The sequence below is a fragment of the Barbus barbus genome (assembly GCF_936440315.1).
Source record: "Barbus barbus genome assembly, chromosome: 41".
Classification (NCBI taxonomy): domain Eukaryota; kingdom Metazoa; phylum Chordata; class Actinopteri; order Cypriniformes; family Cyprinidae; genus Barbus; species Barbus barbus.
This window is the reverse complement of record NC_136719.1, coordinates 10,675,671-10,690,221: the sequence shown is the minus strand read 5'-3', so window position 1 is coordinate 10,690,221 and position 14,551 is coordinate 10,675,671. Positions and strand designations below refer to the sequence as shown.

General features: G+C 38.4%; 1 protein-coding gene across 3 annotated transcripts in view; it reads right to left on the bottom strand.

Moving 5' to 3' along the window:
- Positions 1–2,948: 2,948 nt before the first annotated feature.
- LOC306860746 (nucleolar protein 4-like) overlaps positions 2,949–14,551 on the bottom strand; it is a 98,412-nt gene continuing 86,809 nt past the window's right edge. For 2 of the 3 annotated variants that reach the window (XM_079402620.1, XM_079402621.1), the window contains 6 exons: positions 7,894–8,252; positions 6,961–7,140; positions 6,616–6,804; positions 5,710–5,829; positions 5,393–5,597; positions 2,949–4,307 (listed from right to left, as the gene is read on the bottom strand). In XM_079402620.1, coding sequence (XP_079258746.1) covers positions 4,090–4,307; positions 5,393–5,597; positions 5,710–5,829; positions 6,616–6,804; positions 6,961–7,140; positions 7,894–8,252 — 1,271 coding nt within the window. In that variant the 3' untranslated portion in view covers positions 2,949–4,089. Of the gene's footprint in view, positions 4,308–5,392; positions 5,598–5,709; positions 5,833–6,615; positions 6,805–6,960; positions 7,141–7,893; positions 8,253–14,551 lie in introns of all 3 variants that reach the window. The other variant, XM_079402619.1, reaches the window with a different exon arrangement.

Below are 14,551 nucleotides of genomic sequence, written 5' to 3'. Positions count from 1 at the left end.
AACCAGAGCCGACATCAGCAGCTCCTTATACAGGAGAAATCAGGAGGAAACAGACGGGATGGTAAAGATCCAAAGCACCAACAAATTAGAAAAGAGAACAGACTAAAACAGGGAACCACATGAACTTGAATGCAGCTGTACACTACTGTGCTAGAAAAATAAGTCAAGTTGTTTTTCTTCTTTCATTTCTTTCTTTCTTTTTTTTTTCCAGAGCTATACATCTGATCAAACCAGAGCATTTTTCTTAAGTTGTGTAGTTTAGCAGCAACCATAACCAGCGTCACACCTGAATGCAAAGCCTGAACCCGTATAGGACTGTCAATGTGTTTGTGTGTGATGTCTTTATGACAGTTGGTCTGTTAATATCACAGTAGATTGCGGTGCTGATTGAAAAAAAAAAAAAAAGACACCTTGTAGGGGCTCTGAGGTACCATATGACAGCAGATATGGAGAGCAGAAGGGGTTTCTAAAACAATAAAGGGACATATACACATATATATATATATATATATATATATATGACAATCAGTTCGGTTAAGCCCCTGTAAAGGCACGGCGCATAACTAATCAGAAAACATAGTTTCCCAAACATCTCAGTCATACAGTACAGAGATAACAGTTATTTGGGGTTTGTGGCGCAAGGGGAATCAGGCATCAGGCTCTTGACGTAACTAACACTTTAAAGCCTGTGTGGCATGGGATTGATTTTGCCCTCGGTGTGTGTATCTGCAGTCCGATGTGACCGTGGTTTGGCTGGCTGCTTGGCATGTTGACATCCTTGTTTGGAATGTTATAGGCATACAGGACAAACTTCACATGTGATGTCGGTACAAAACAGTTCTGAAAAGACCACTTGAGATACAAAAAAACTACAAAATAATAGTAATCGAGATAATTATAATAAAAATAGGAATCAGATAAAAAGGTTTTCAACAGTGGGCCACAAGGCGTCCTCAGCGGCTAGCGTGAGAACTCGGATCCGAGAGTGAGAGATGCTCTGATTATGGCTAAAATACCCCTCACTCTCTCGGGACACACTGCGCTGTACGACCGCACACGGAACACAGAGCATGGAAACAAAACTGTGAACTAGTTACACCTTTTTCAAGATTGTCGCTTGCCTTGTTTTACAGTTTGTTTTTCAGTAGCTGTCCTTGAGTGAACTGGAGAGAAGGAACACCTTACGAATAGATGAACGCTTTGCTTTTTTCAGCTTCTTTCCACACAGATGCGGTTTACAGTTCCATCTCCATTGTACGATTTTAGAAATCCATAAAAGAGCTCAGTAGCATGTGAGGTTGGCGTATAATCAGCAGCGTTCGACGGCAGTGGGACCCATATCAGACTTCAACGAGAGAAAGACAGATGACGAGACAGCAGCTAGAATTCTCTATTACCTGACCTCTCAACATCTGTGTCTACTGCGGACAATGTGGAAAAGAAACCAGGCGAGACAGAGAGAGACGAACAGAAATGGTAACAGCATAGAAAATAAGGAGAGAGGACTTGCTTTTCAAATCAAACCCAAATGAAAGTGCAGGTCAAATTTGTCAGAAACATGTCTAGGTCAAATTTCACTTCAGAAATCACAAGAAAAAAATCAGAAATTGTATTTTGGGAAAACTTTTGTTTGGACAATGAATTTTGTTTTTGCATTTTTTCAGTTATTTTTTTGTTGGATGACTTCAGCATATTTATCCCCAATTTTGAGGATAATGCAAATAAAAAGAAAAAACTTATTCTGCTGTACTGAAATTATTAAGTATTTAAACATCTCAGTGGTTTGTACTTCTTTTAAAAAGAAAGTAAATTAAATGTATTTGTTATACGTACTGTATTAAATATGTATAACAGTATTTTTACTGTAAACTGTACATAATTTCAATTTTAAATGACTGAATTTGTAATCAACCTAAAAAGTTAATTTAAGGATGCATTAATGTTTCTTATTTTATTTATTTTGGTGTTAAACATTTTTAAATATGTAAAAATATTTAAGCAATTTTAAAGTTTAAATATTATTAAATATTTATATCTCCCCCCTTATTTCCTTATTACTGCAAGTTCTCTCCTGAAATAAAAGAAATAGCGAAGACAGTTACAGATGAGAGAGGTCAAGGAGCCTTTAGTGATCAGAGGAGAGGCCTCACGCTGTCAGTTTTGCATATGTCTTCAGGTCTATAGCAATTCCAATCAACAACTCAATATCGAAGTAGGAACCTGGACTCTGAAGGCCTACCATAAATATAACACATGAAGAAATCATTACTTCTACATGTCCACTGCTGTGTTTTGAGCAGGGGTGTCAAAATTGCACACAAATTTGTCTTAAGAGGGCAGTGTAGTCTCTTGTCACACATCATCATGGCTTTCAATCATAAGTAGGTCCTCGACATGTGATTATGAATGTAATGATTCTGAAGGCTCCTCAGCAGGGGTCATGGTAGCCTCTCTGTATTAGTCTCCTTTAGGGCCAGAAATGCGTTTGATTATCTTCTGCATTGCGATATTCTTTCTCCATCTCCCACTAGCAGTGCAACACGGAGCCGCCGAGCTCCTTAATCACAGATTAGCGCTGCCTCTGTGTGCAAATGGAGCAAATTACAGTGACATTACTGTCAGTCAGTCCCTAAACAAATCTACCTCACTAACTACACGTTTTTAAACCTCTCCTGTTAAATATTCAGCTCACTAAAGACCCTTTAGCATGTCGTACGCGTGTTCATGTATGTGTGCGCGCCAAGCTCTTGTGCCAAAGACGATTTGATCCCAGTTGATCTCGAGATTTAAGCACACACCGCGCTTTTAAAACAAAAGCAAACACAAGCAGCCCTCAGTATTAAATCAAACACTCTCGACCAGAATGCAAAACGGCAGTTTTTTTTTTATATCTTTCTTTTGGTTTCCATTTTTCTCTTTTTTTGCCTTGTTTTTTTTTTTTTTTTCTTCGCCTTGAGGTGCTCTGGTTGTGTTTGGGAGGCTTGAGGTTTCAGGTCTGTGGCGTTACGTTGGAGTCCATAGCAGCAGAGTGGATTAATGGCCATTAAGAAAAGTCAACAGATAAAAGACTAACAAGCTTCCATTCCAGATCCTTCCTCTCCGACCAAAGCAGAATAATAAGGTGGAGGAGGAGAGAGGACGTACAGGAGAAACGGAAGGACACATAGAGAAGAGGAGAACAGAGGGTGACCCGTACAGAGGAAACAAAGAGAGTTGGCATCTGTGTTTAAATGAATCAGGAAAGGTCCATTCCTCAAACAAGTCCAGTGTATTTTTGCCATCAATACCTTGAAATGGATTGGAATATATACAGTACAACACATTTGGAGGAGGTGGAAAAGAAAATCCGCAGTTCAATTTCAGAAACAAATTCACTCCCACTCTCTGCTTCCGATGCCCAAATCAGTGGACTGTGAAGTCGAGGACGGACAGGTGATAATTTTCTTCTCCCACACACAGAGAGGGGAACGCTGGGAGAGAGAGAGCAGGACAGACAGGCTGAGGTATTTCCAGGTGAGCTTCCACCTGCGTATCTATATGCATAAATTAACGATTCAGAGGTCAGAACGAATGGAAAAGTGCTTCAGGACACAGCGAGTGCTTATTTACAGCAAATACAAAGGTCTATTAGTTTTCTTCTTGCTCTTTTTATCTTCTTTCTTTCCATTACGCCTCCAAATCAAAAGTGTCTTCATTTAGTTAGTGCCGTCTGGAGGATTGACGTGCCGTAATTCCTCCTTTGAAGTAGCTAAAACAAAGAAAATCAGAAATCGATGGCTCTCAGCGGGGAACGAATGGCGGTTAAACAGAGGGAGGCTGTGGAGAAGACATGAAATGCGGGAGCAGTATGTAGAGGACGCATCGAACCGTCCGCTTCTGCACCGCAGTGTCCTTCAGAGATTCATCTCCAGCTCTTGGCTGTTCTCGTTGAAATGATATGAAAGCAAAAGCTTGATGAAGCTGTGTGTTTTCTCTCTCTTCTAACATCTTTAAAAGCCAGATGGTTTTCCTCAGTGGCCAGAAAACCTCTCATGAGGGTCATGTGAGAGACGAGGGTATGTGTTTAGACAGAGAGTGTTGAGAATCGGTTCAGTTCTGTTGGAGTATGAGGTTCTCCAGCTCATCTGCTGATCGTAGCAAGAAGGCCGCAGACTCACGGTATCCCGCGATCAGCTGACGCACTGCGGCCACTTCTGTATGGCTGAGCTGAGCTGAAGCCCCGCCTCCTCCTCCATTCCTGCCGAGACTACTGGAGCTTGGCGAGGACGAATTTGAGGCCAGAGACTTCATACTGAGATCGGTAGGCCCTGAATGGAGAGGACAAAAATATAATTACAGACATTAAAACAACTAAGAACACAGACATGGTAGCTTTTGGGAGAGGATAAAAATTCATAAAAACCCAAGATTGCTCTTTTACTCTACTCCAATCAACAGTTCCATAGGAATGAAGTCAGTTCCAGAAAATAATGGCACACTCTTGTGGGCTGCATGCAATCACATACAGCATGACCAGTGTAATCCAATCCTTTAGAACATTACTCTTTTAAACCAGTTCTTTTTAGTGACTCAGAAACATGCAGTGCAGCCTGATTCACGAACAAATTTCTCAGTCAGTCCTTTAATAAATTCAAAAAGATTTTATAATAACTTTAAACATAAAAAATAAAAAGTTTTACATGAGAAATGTAATTTAAGTTTACCAAGTTTAAAGGTTTCCTGTGCATGAAATATGTCCATATTAAATTGAATAAAACAGAATTGTGAATTCTTTGTTATTACCCAGCCCCAGTAGATCTGTCAAAAACCTAGTTAGCTGTCTACTTAGACATTATTTTAAAGCAGTGGTTTTGACTCGAAGGCCCTCTACATATTATAATATTTACAGAACTTCATATATAATTTATTAATTGTTTTAGGTTATTAATAGAAACTGGGAATGTCAATATATTTAAATTAATTAACCAAAATATGTATGTAAACAGTAAGTTATTTAATAAAACAGTAGTTATGGAGGGGAAGAAAGCAATATGATTTCAGTTTATATCCTGATTTTATGTTTTTTTTAGCATTAGTATGTTTTTATTTTAATTATATGGAAGTTTTAGAATGTTAGAATGTTTCAATATATTAAAAAGAATATTATTAATTGCACTGATAAGAATAATTTAACTAATACATCTGATAATACATAATTTAAGTCATCCTGCAGCCCCCTTGGTTGAGAACCACTTTTTCATGCATCCTAGCCCTTATATGTTGTAATTTACTTTGTAAATCACATTTTAAGGCAACTTTGCTTGTATCCTGTATCCTTTCAGAGATAAGGCAATTGTGTGAGTTAGCATCAAGTTCAAACTTCAGTTAGGATGCTGCCAGCTTCCTCTCTCACCGTTTGTCTGGGCGGTAGCTGTTGTCAGTGACACGGGGTGTTGCATGCTGGCACACAGTCCGCCATAACCACGATAACTGTAGTTGAGGCCTCCATTAATGTATAGCTGGTCCTGGGAGTAGGCTGTGGCAGCAAGGGAGTATGCAGAGTGTGTCAGCGAGACCGGCTCACGAGAGACCGCCTTATCCAGAGATAACGGCTCATCCTGAGAGAGAGAGAGATGAGAATATATATATCGGGCTAACTTGGTTTTAAAATAAACAGAGACACCAAGACCGTTTCACAAGCATCACATACACTCATACAACGGTACTTACGTGTGCCTGGTAGACATCCATGCGAATTCTTTTGGCAGCTTTGCGTGATTCACTCTCACAGGCGGCTGCTAGAATGTTCTCAGCCATGGCTGAGGTCAGGTGGGGTGGCGTGGGTCGAGTCTGCTAATACACACACAGTACATTTAATATATGAACTATTATGGACTAATTTTATGGGTCATGGTGAAAGAACACTTCATTTCTCAGAATCTCATTTTATATGCAATATGTTATACACTACCATTCAATTTTTTCATGTGTTTGAAAGAAGTACCTTGTGCTCACTTTTACCTTGGGCTCCATTTATTCAATCAAAAACAGTCATATTATCAAATATTACAAATAAATAAAATAATTGTTTTCTATTTGAATATATTTTAAAATGTAATTTATTCTTGAATTTTCAGCATCATTACTCCAGTCTTCAGTGTCACATGATCCTTCAGAAATCATTCTAATATTCTGATTTGATGTTTAAGAAACATTTATTATTGTTATCAATGTTGAAGGCAGTTATGGTGCTTGATATGTTTGTGGAAACTGTGACTTTTTTCAGGATTCTTTAACAAATCAAAAAGAAAGAGCAATTGAAACAGAAATCCTTTGTAAAATTATAAATGTCTTTACTGTCACGTTTAATCAATTTACTCTGTCCTTACAAAAAGTAGAATAGAAAAAATAAAGAAGAAATAGATATTTTTTTTGTATTATTAAAAAATGCAATGTCAATTTAAGTAAAATTGCAACTCAATCAATATTAATTTAGAATGTTTGCCGCCTTCACTAAACAAAACTGTATTTCTTGGTACTTTCTTGGTATTTCTGTACTGTGTTGACCACCAGGGGGCAATATAAGTCATCTAACCATTACAAAAAGCAGAAGGGGCTCAATGTGTCAGCGTGTACCTCCATGCCGTTCTTCTTCATACGGCGGCAGGATTTGAGGTAGGTACGAATGCGTTTGCGAGCGCGTTCCTGGAACTCTGGGAACTGACGGCTGCAGGACTCAATAATGGCCTGGATCTTCTCTTTAGGCTGTTTAGAGATTGGCACCATACGGTCCAGGTTCTCATCCACAAAGAGACGCACAAACATCTAGAAAAAGAGAGAGATATGAATTACTTCACCCAAGTATGAGCTGTGAGTGAAATCCACTCATGAAACATACACTGAGGAATTCTAGTTTTGCCACATGCCTTACAGCTCTTTTTATTAAGTAGAATATCACGAGTTAAATGTCCTTATACTCACATTAAAAGCCTTCAACCTCTCTGGATCCACTCCTTCCACATCATTGATCTTATCGTTATCGTCGTGGTCATCATGGTCATCGTCGTCATCGTCAGCCGCCTGAGGCCGACCAACAGTAAGATCTTCAGGGCATATCTCCATCTTTATTGAATCATAGCTGCCTGAACTGTATTGAGGAGACTGCAAAAACACACAAAGAAACCAAGGTAAGCCTTCTGTCTGCAAGAGCTTATTGACAATCAGAAAAGATTTTCAAAAGAGGACACGGACTGAAAGATGTATCAAAAAGATGAAGTCTGCCAATAAGGCCACCGACGGCGCTTCGGCTAATGAAAACCATGTCTTCAAGGTCTAACAGTGTTATTCAGACATTCTCGTTACCAAGAGTCTTGGGCTGCATTTGAGATCCTGAATCGGTTCATTTGAAAGATCGTTTTGCGCTCTACTTTTCACAAAGACAATATAATTAAAAAGGAGGCAGGAAGCAACAGAGGCTGACCATGGAAAAGAGGAATGAAATGAAAGTTTCTATTCAGACCGGAGCTTTGCTCGGCACATTGTTCAAACCTCTCTGCATCTGTCTGAATGAAAAACGCTCCTGTGCCACGCTAGCTAACTGAATGAATGAGGTTTGATAGAGAGCCTTTGCATCTGTGGGTTCAACTCGCATTGTATGCTAAAAACAAATTAATCTGTTGTGTACAAGGGTGAAGGAAAAATCTACAGGCATTACCAGTAGCAAGATTATCAAATAAGTATCTTATAAAGTCAGGTACTTCATTTCCAAGTTGATACTAAACTAAATTTTTGAAGAAAAAAAAAAATAATGATACCAGTGAAATTTTATTACTACTGGCATTGACTACTGAAATGGTATTGTGACAATTGTATGTAGCATTCAGCATTTTTATGGTCCTAAATGATTATATATACCTTGTTATTATAGTCCCTGATATCTCGGTCAAGGCGTAGCTCTGAGGATTTGGGGTATTTTCTGCGCAGCTCCTCTGCGTGTTCAGGGTTAAAGGTTGCCAGCATGGCAGCAGCACTAGGCAGGGCTTGACTCAGTCTGTCGCTGAGGTTGACTGGTTGCTGGTCCTCTAAGGATGAGGATGAGGAAGTCGTGCTGAAGTCGAGTGGTGCTGCGGTACCGTTTCCGTTGCCGTTAACCTCAGCGTACGAGCCCGATTCGAGTCCTTTCCCCGTACTGTCACTCACTCCGGCCGCACCTACCGAGGGAGGAGTCAGTGTGCGAATCCCATTGCCACTCCCACTTTCAGAAGATGAATCATCTAAAACATTCACAACACACAGTGAAAAATTCGTTTTACAACAGAAAAAACAACGTACTGTTCCAACAACATACAGTTTGATTATTCTTAAAGGTGCAGCATGTCATTTCTAGCTCTAAAACATAATGACAATTTCCCAAACTAATTTTCAATTTCCTAAACGTTCCCATATTATTGGTCAGAAAAACAGCCAATTATGCCCCAAAGCATAGCTATAAGTTTTGGTCCCCAAACAAACGAAACAATGAAAGTGCCACAGAGCAACAGTTCTTAGGGCAATAAAGCAATGAATAGTTTACTTCTAGTAATACTGGAACAGAAGAAAGTATTTTACATTGATGTATGTGGTGTTCGGTACTGTACAGTTCGAAGAGCTGGATGCATGGAAATTAGTTTATGAAGAGATCTATACCACAGCAGAGCTGAATAAAGCACCACACACGCTCAGACACACGGAAACATACCCCCCTGTGCTTAAGTACACAACCCAGATATACAAGTGCAATACATTTTGTGAAAAGTTTTGAGAAAAAGAAGAAATGTTCCTTTCAGAAATGGCATGTGCATCTCGTTTGTTGCCTTTCTTTTTTTTTTTCAATATATGCATTATATTGACATAAAAGTATGCATAACTGAATTGAATGTGTCTTTGTAGTGCACTTTAAATCAAGTATATTTAACTGTGCTTTCAGATATGATATTAACAAAATAAAAGTACTTAAGTGTCCTTAAAGAGAGCAAACTTTCATGACTGTTTCTTAACACACAAGTGCATTTTGTAATAATGGCAAATTAAAAGTTTTATTTTAAAAGTATATTTATCCTTAATAAATATGTATCCTTAAAGTAATAATTTTAATTGTAGTGTGCTATTCGATGTGTTAATATAATATATATATTAATATTGAGTTAATATATTTTAAATGTACTAAATTGCAACTTCATTATAAAATGTGCAATTACAAATATTTTCTATTCATGGCATACAGCGCAAGTTTCAATAGAAATTACATGAAAGTACATTTGACTATAAATGCTTGTCAGTACTTTTGGGCACTTTAACCTTATTTCAAAGACAATAGAAGTAATTATGAAATTACATAAATATGTACTTAAGGGGGTCAAAAATCAGTATTAAGTTCAATTAACTGCATTTAATATAAATATAAGCTATAATATATTTTCATTTAATTAGAATTTACAAATAATAATAAAAAAACATGACTGACTGACCAAAAAAAATACACATACAAACAGACACCTCAGCAAACTAATACAGCAAATCTAAAGAACTGTGAAAATATTTTTTATTAACAAAAAAAGAAAAAAAAAAAAAAGACATGCGTGTACAGTTGTAATGCCTACACAAAGCTAAAGGGGGAAACAACAGCGAGGGCAGAATTGGGGTCAGCGTACAGTGCCAACAGAAAAAACAGAGACAGAGGGAAGAAAAAGAGAGAGGTCAGGATTGATTGGATGAAGAGGAGAGGGCACAGACCGGTTGGAGAAGGAGGGATGGAGATTGGATGAAAAGAGGGAGGGGGTGATGCGGAGTGAGTTAGGGGACGAGGGCAGCGGGAAGCAGGTCAGTGTCAGGGGCACTGAACATTGATGGAGGAAGGGAGAAGAGGATGGGGGGATGGTGAAATTATCAGTGGAGGACACTGGATGAGAGGATGTGAGAGGGAGGAAGATAAAAGAAAGCTGGGTGTTACGGAAAGGGAGAGGGGCTGGAAGAATAAGCCCGAGAGTGAGAGAGAGGCAGAAATGAGACATCGAATGTGTGTAGGGATGAGCGTGGCAGAGACAGCCGCATATTTATTGGAGTATAAAGAGTATTCATGCAGGGAGAGGAAGGCCGGACTAATGCATGCCAGCTCTGCTAAAAAGCTCTAAAGCGTTCACACACACTCTCATAGTTTTTCTTTCCATTTCCTCCTTCACTGGTCTTTCAGGAAAGGTGTTTGAATGACAGATGAGAGAGCTCCCAGTGTTATGTCCATAAAATGTGTGAGTGTGTGCACGGGCGCTGCGATGGATATGTCTCTTATGCGCCGTGATGTGCTGAATACACTATTTGCTTGCCTCTGCTCAGGAAACGGCGGCAGCAGTCAGGCTTTTGAAGTGCAGATACTGGGCCGAGGCTGCCGCTATTTTTCTCCAAGCTGCTTGCCTATTGCAGATTCAGTCTTCCCAGCCTGGTGCAGGTCTACAATTTTGTTTCTGATGTTCTTCGACAGCTCTTTGGTATTGGCCATAGTGGCGTTTGGAGTGTGACTGTTTGAGGTTGTGGACAGGTGTCTTTTATACTGATAACGAGTTCAAACAGGTGCCATTAATACAGGTAACGAGTGGAGGACAGAGGAGCCTCTTAAAGAAGAAGTTACAGGTCTGTGAGAGCCAGAAATCTTGCTTGTTTGTAGGTGACCAAATACTTATTTTCCACCATAATTTGCAAATAAATTCTTTAAAACCTATGATGAAAATTACAGGCCTCTCTCATCTTTTTAAGTGGGAGAACTTGCACAATTGGTGGCTGACTAAATACTTTTTTGCCTAACTGTATGTAAATACTTCATAAACAGACTTTAAATATTAACTGATGGTCACTTTAAGTTAATCAATTTTCTATGGATTCTGTCAACTCGAATCTGCAGACTGGCTCTGCTCTTTGGCAACTAGCATCAACTTCTCCAGACTGTAAATCTGTGGAAAATCGGGGGGGAAAATAGTGTTGTGTATTCCAGCCTTAAGAGACTATAAATAAGTTGACATCCATTTAAAAAGAGGTTTCATAATAAGGCAAGTTTCTGTGTTCATCCCCATGAATTAAATGTTTTATTGGTTTGTTTTATTTGATTTTTGAATGTTACTTAGCTGTGAGTGAACTATTATAGATGTTACAATGTGTTTAAATGACACTTCACTATGAATATGTAACTGATCGACTTGAATGCCTTGTTGCTTGATTCTAGTGTTCAGTTTTTTTTTTGTGACTGACTTTGTACCTTCAAAACAAAATATGTTTACAATTATTCTTTAAAAAAATTCCTTAAAATAAACAAGAATATTTTTATAAAATATGACGCGAGCTTAATGGGAACAGGGGTGTGCTTAAAGGGTACAAATATGTACCCATTAAGCACAGCCAGACTTTTTGAATTTAATGATGTATATCTTAATTGAAATGCCTTTGTCATTTAAAATAAAATGTAATATTTTTGTGTGAGAGATTAATATTTTATTTTAACATAACTTTTTGTACTGAAACCAATATCTTGTGCACTAAAAATGTCTCAATGTAGATTTTGGTGAGCTTAATAGGTACGTAATTTTTTGTAAAATTATAGATGTCTATACATGCATCCTTATTGACCCCAAACGGTAGTTTATACGATGATAAATATGAATAATATTACAACTAAAAATTAAATTAATAATATTATGCCATTCTATTTATGCTTTATGCTTATGTTTTGATCATTCATAACATGAAAATGAGTTTAGTAATGTATGCAAACAATATAATAAATTACTTTCTACAGGCGCATTTTGACATTCATCAGTAGACCAGATGTTAAAAACCTGATATGAACCAAGTAGAAAAGAATGAATATAGGTTAAAATATTGCTCAAAGTCAATTGGCCAGTGTCACTTTGGAGCATTCGCTGTGTGTCCACACAGAATTAATCCATGAGATAACTGGACTGATGGGAGCTGCTTTATCATAGTAGTGTAATATTCAGACCAGCTCAGTGCAGACAAACATGCACAAAGACCCTTGTGCTTTATAGCAAGGCCAGTGGAAGGGAGTTTGATAACCTCTTTAACACAATATGAATCCCTAAAAGCAGGTGGAAGCTTCCTGAAGCTCTCCTTTCTCATTCAATGTGAATAATGACAGCCAATAAAACCTCTTAACCGCGTGACAAGCGTGAAATATGATTAGCCCTGGCTCATGTCACTCAACTGGCCCCGGTCCAGTTCACTCCTGCGGAGAGAGTTCCCCTTTTAATCATCCAGAGTAAAAGCCATACAGACAAGCCAACTGTGTCTGAACTTCCTCCACCCATCCATCCTGCTTTTAGACTCAAATACTACCCATCCTACAAATACAATAGTTAAGGATGAGTTTAAAACCTGTTATATATTTAATGTATTTTTAATGTTTTAAAAACTCATTTGACTTCTATTCAATGTTAACTGTAAAAAAATCTACATCTCTGAGGAAACAAAACAGTGGGCCGAGTGATTGTCACTATGTTTATTGCCACAATTACTCTAGCAGGTGTGTGTGTTTGCATGTGACCCACAGATACGCAGAGGGGTGCAGGCACAACAGTCGATAGCACCGCTGTGCTTCCTGTCTCAGAATCTCAGTAACGACCGATCAGGCGTAATGATCCAGTCTACACAGCAGGGCCTGTGAGGAGTCACAACAACAAACATTTCATCAAGGGGTGCTGTCCGTGCGCTGATTGGCTGAGAGGATAGACAGTGTACTTTTTGAACCCCCCACACATGCACAAGGCAAACAGGGTGGCAGCAAGCGGGAGGGAATGAGAGATGATCGGCTCTTTTCTTACGCAGTAATTGACTATTTTTTTTAATTCATGCGGATGACCTCCAATTAGTGTGCTCCTCCGATAAGCCTGAGCCCGTCAGTCAACTCCCCCCACTGCAGTCTAACAGAATCTCCTTCACCGCACACCAACCAAACACATTTCTTACAGATTCTCCCTCCTCGTCCCTCGTCTCTTCAGACCAGCACCAGTTGATGGGTTGCTTCAATGACAAATCACACACCTGTGCAACTTTTCTGAGATTTTCATGGTGAAAACTGTCCAACAGCTAAGCATAGCACTCAGCACTTAAGATATTTATGAATAATACACCATAAATTAACTATAATTTTTAATAGAATGTGCATGATAAAATTGCTTGCAATGTTCCTCATTTGCTAGAAGACAAAAATTTTGAATTAATAATTACCTTAAATACATATGACTATATACACACACACAAATTTTGTATTCATAGTTTTTATCTATCTGTCTGTCTATCTAAATTGTATTAATATTCTAATTTACATTATTGATAGAATTATACATAACTTTTGTATATATATTATATAAAACATAATTAATAATATATAATAAAATCAAAATTATATATTAGGAACATTGCAGACATTATAATATTTATATACATGCACATATATAAAATACACATATAGATGCACATAAATACATAAATATACACATATTTACTGATAATATTTTGTATATATATTTAGTTTGCATATATTTTTACATATCTAAAGTACAACTTATGCAAAGGAGGGAAATTCACTCCTCCTTCCACCCCCATCCCTCCATCTGAACCTCTTTCTCTCACTTCTGCACAATAGAGACCCACCATGTCTGCTTGCACCACCCCTCCTCTCCTCTCTGCTCTTCTAAAAAAAAAAAAAAATTAAATAAAAATTAAATAAAACCAGGAGCTTGGATACTGGAAGTGAAAGAGAGAGAGCTGACAGTGCGGTCCAGCCGCTCTGAATGTCACAGTGATTCATTGGGGCATTTAGCACACTGGGGACAGGACAACACTGGAGTGTGTGTGTGTTTAAGAGGGCAAGGGTCTAACAGGCACAAGGGCACTCACACAAACCATGCTGATTGAAACCAGGCTCGTTGAGTTGCTGTCAGGTTGTGAAGATGGTCCACAGACAGTCAATCATTGCTTTACCCATGATTCCCCTGGGGTGTGGGGGCATAGGGCAGGCGGGAAGAGAAGAGTGCTGCATCAGCCACCAGCTGCCAAAAAACTCATCATAAAATATTTCCTTAACACACAAGTATACAAAACCACGAACGCACATAACCATTGCTCCCTCGCTTTGAGACATCCAGTTTTCATTTATCCACACGCACTATGGCTATGTTCCAAAATTAAGTGAGCTGCCTACCAAGACTGCATTTTGACTGCATTTTAAGGAATTACAGGTCAAGGGAGAAGCAACAATGTCACACCAAATTGTAAATTCACCAAGATCGTTGTGTGAAATCTTGCTTATAAACATGCAATTTATTCAATACTGGAAAATATACCAATAAAATTGTTCAATCTAGTTACAAAAAAAATTACTGTTTTACATGTTATTTGTGCTACTTGTTAGCAACGTTAACTTCAAACTAATGAAATCACTTGTAAGTTAAAGTGCAGTCACATTAGCAAAACGTTGCAGACACAGGTGGTCCATTATCAATAGTGTAGGGATGCATGAAGAACTGATTAC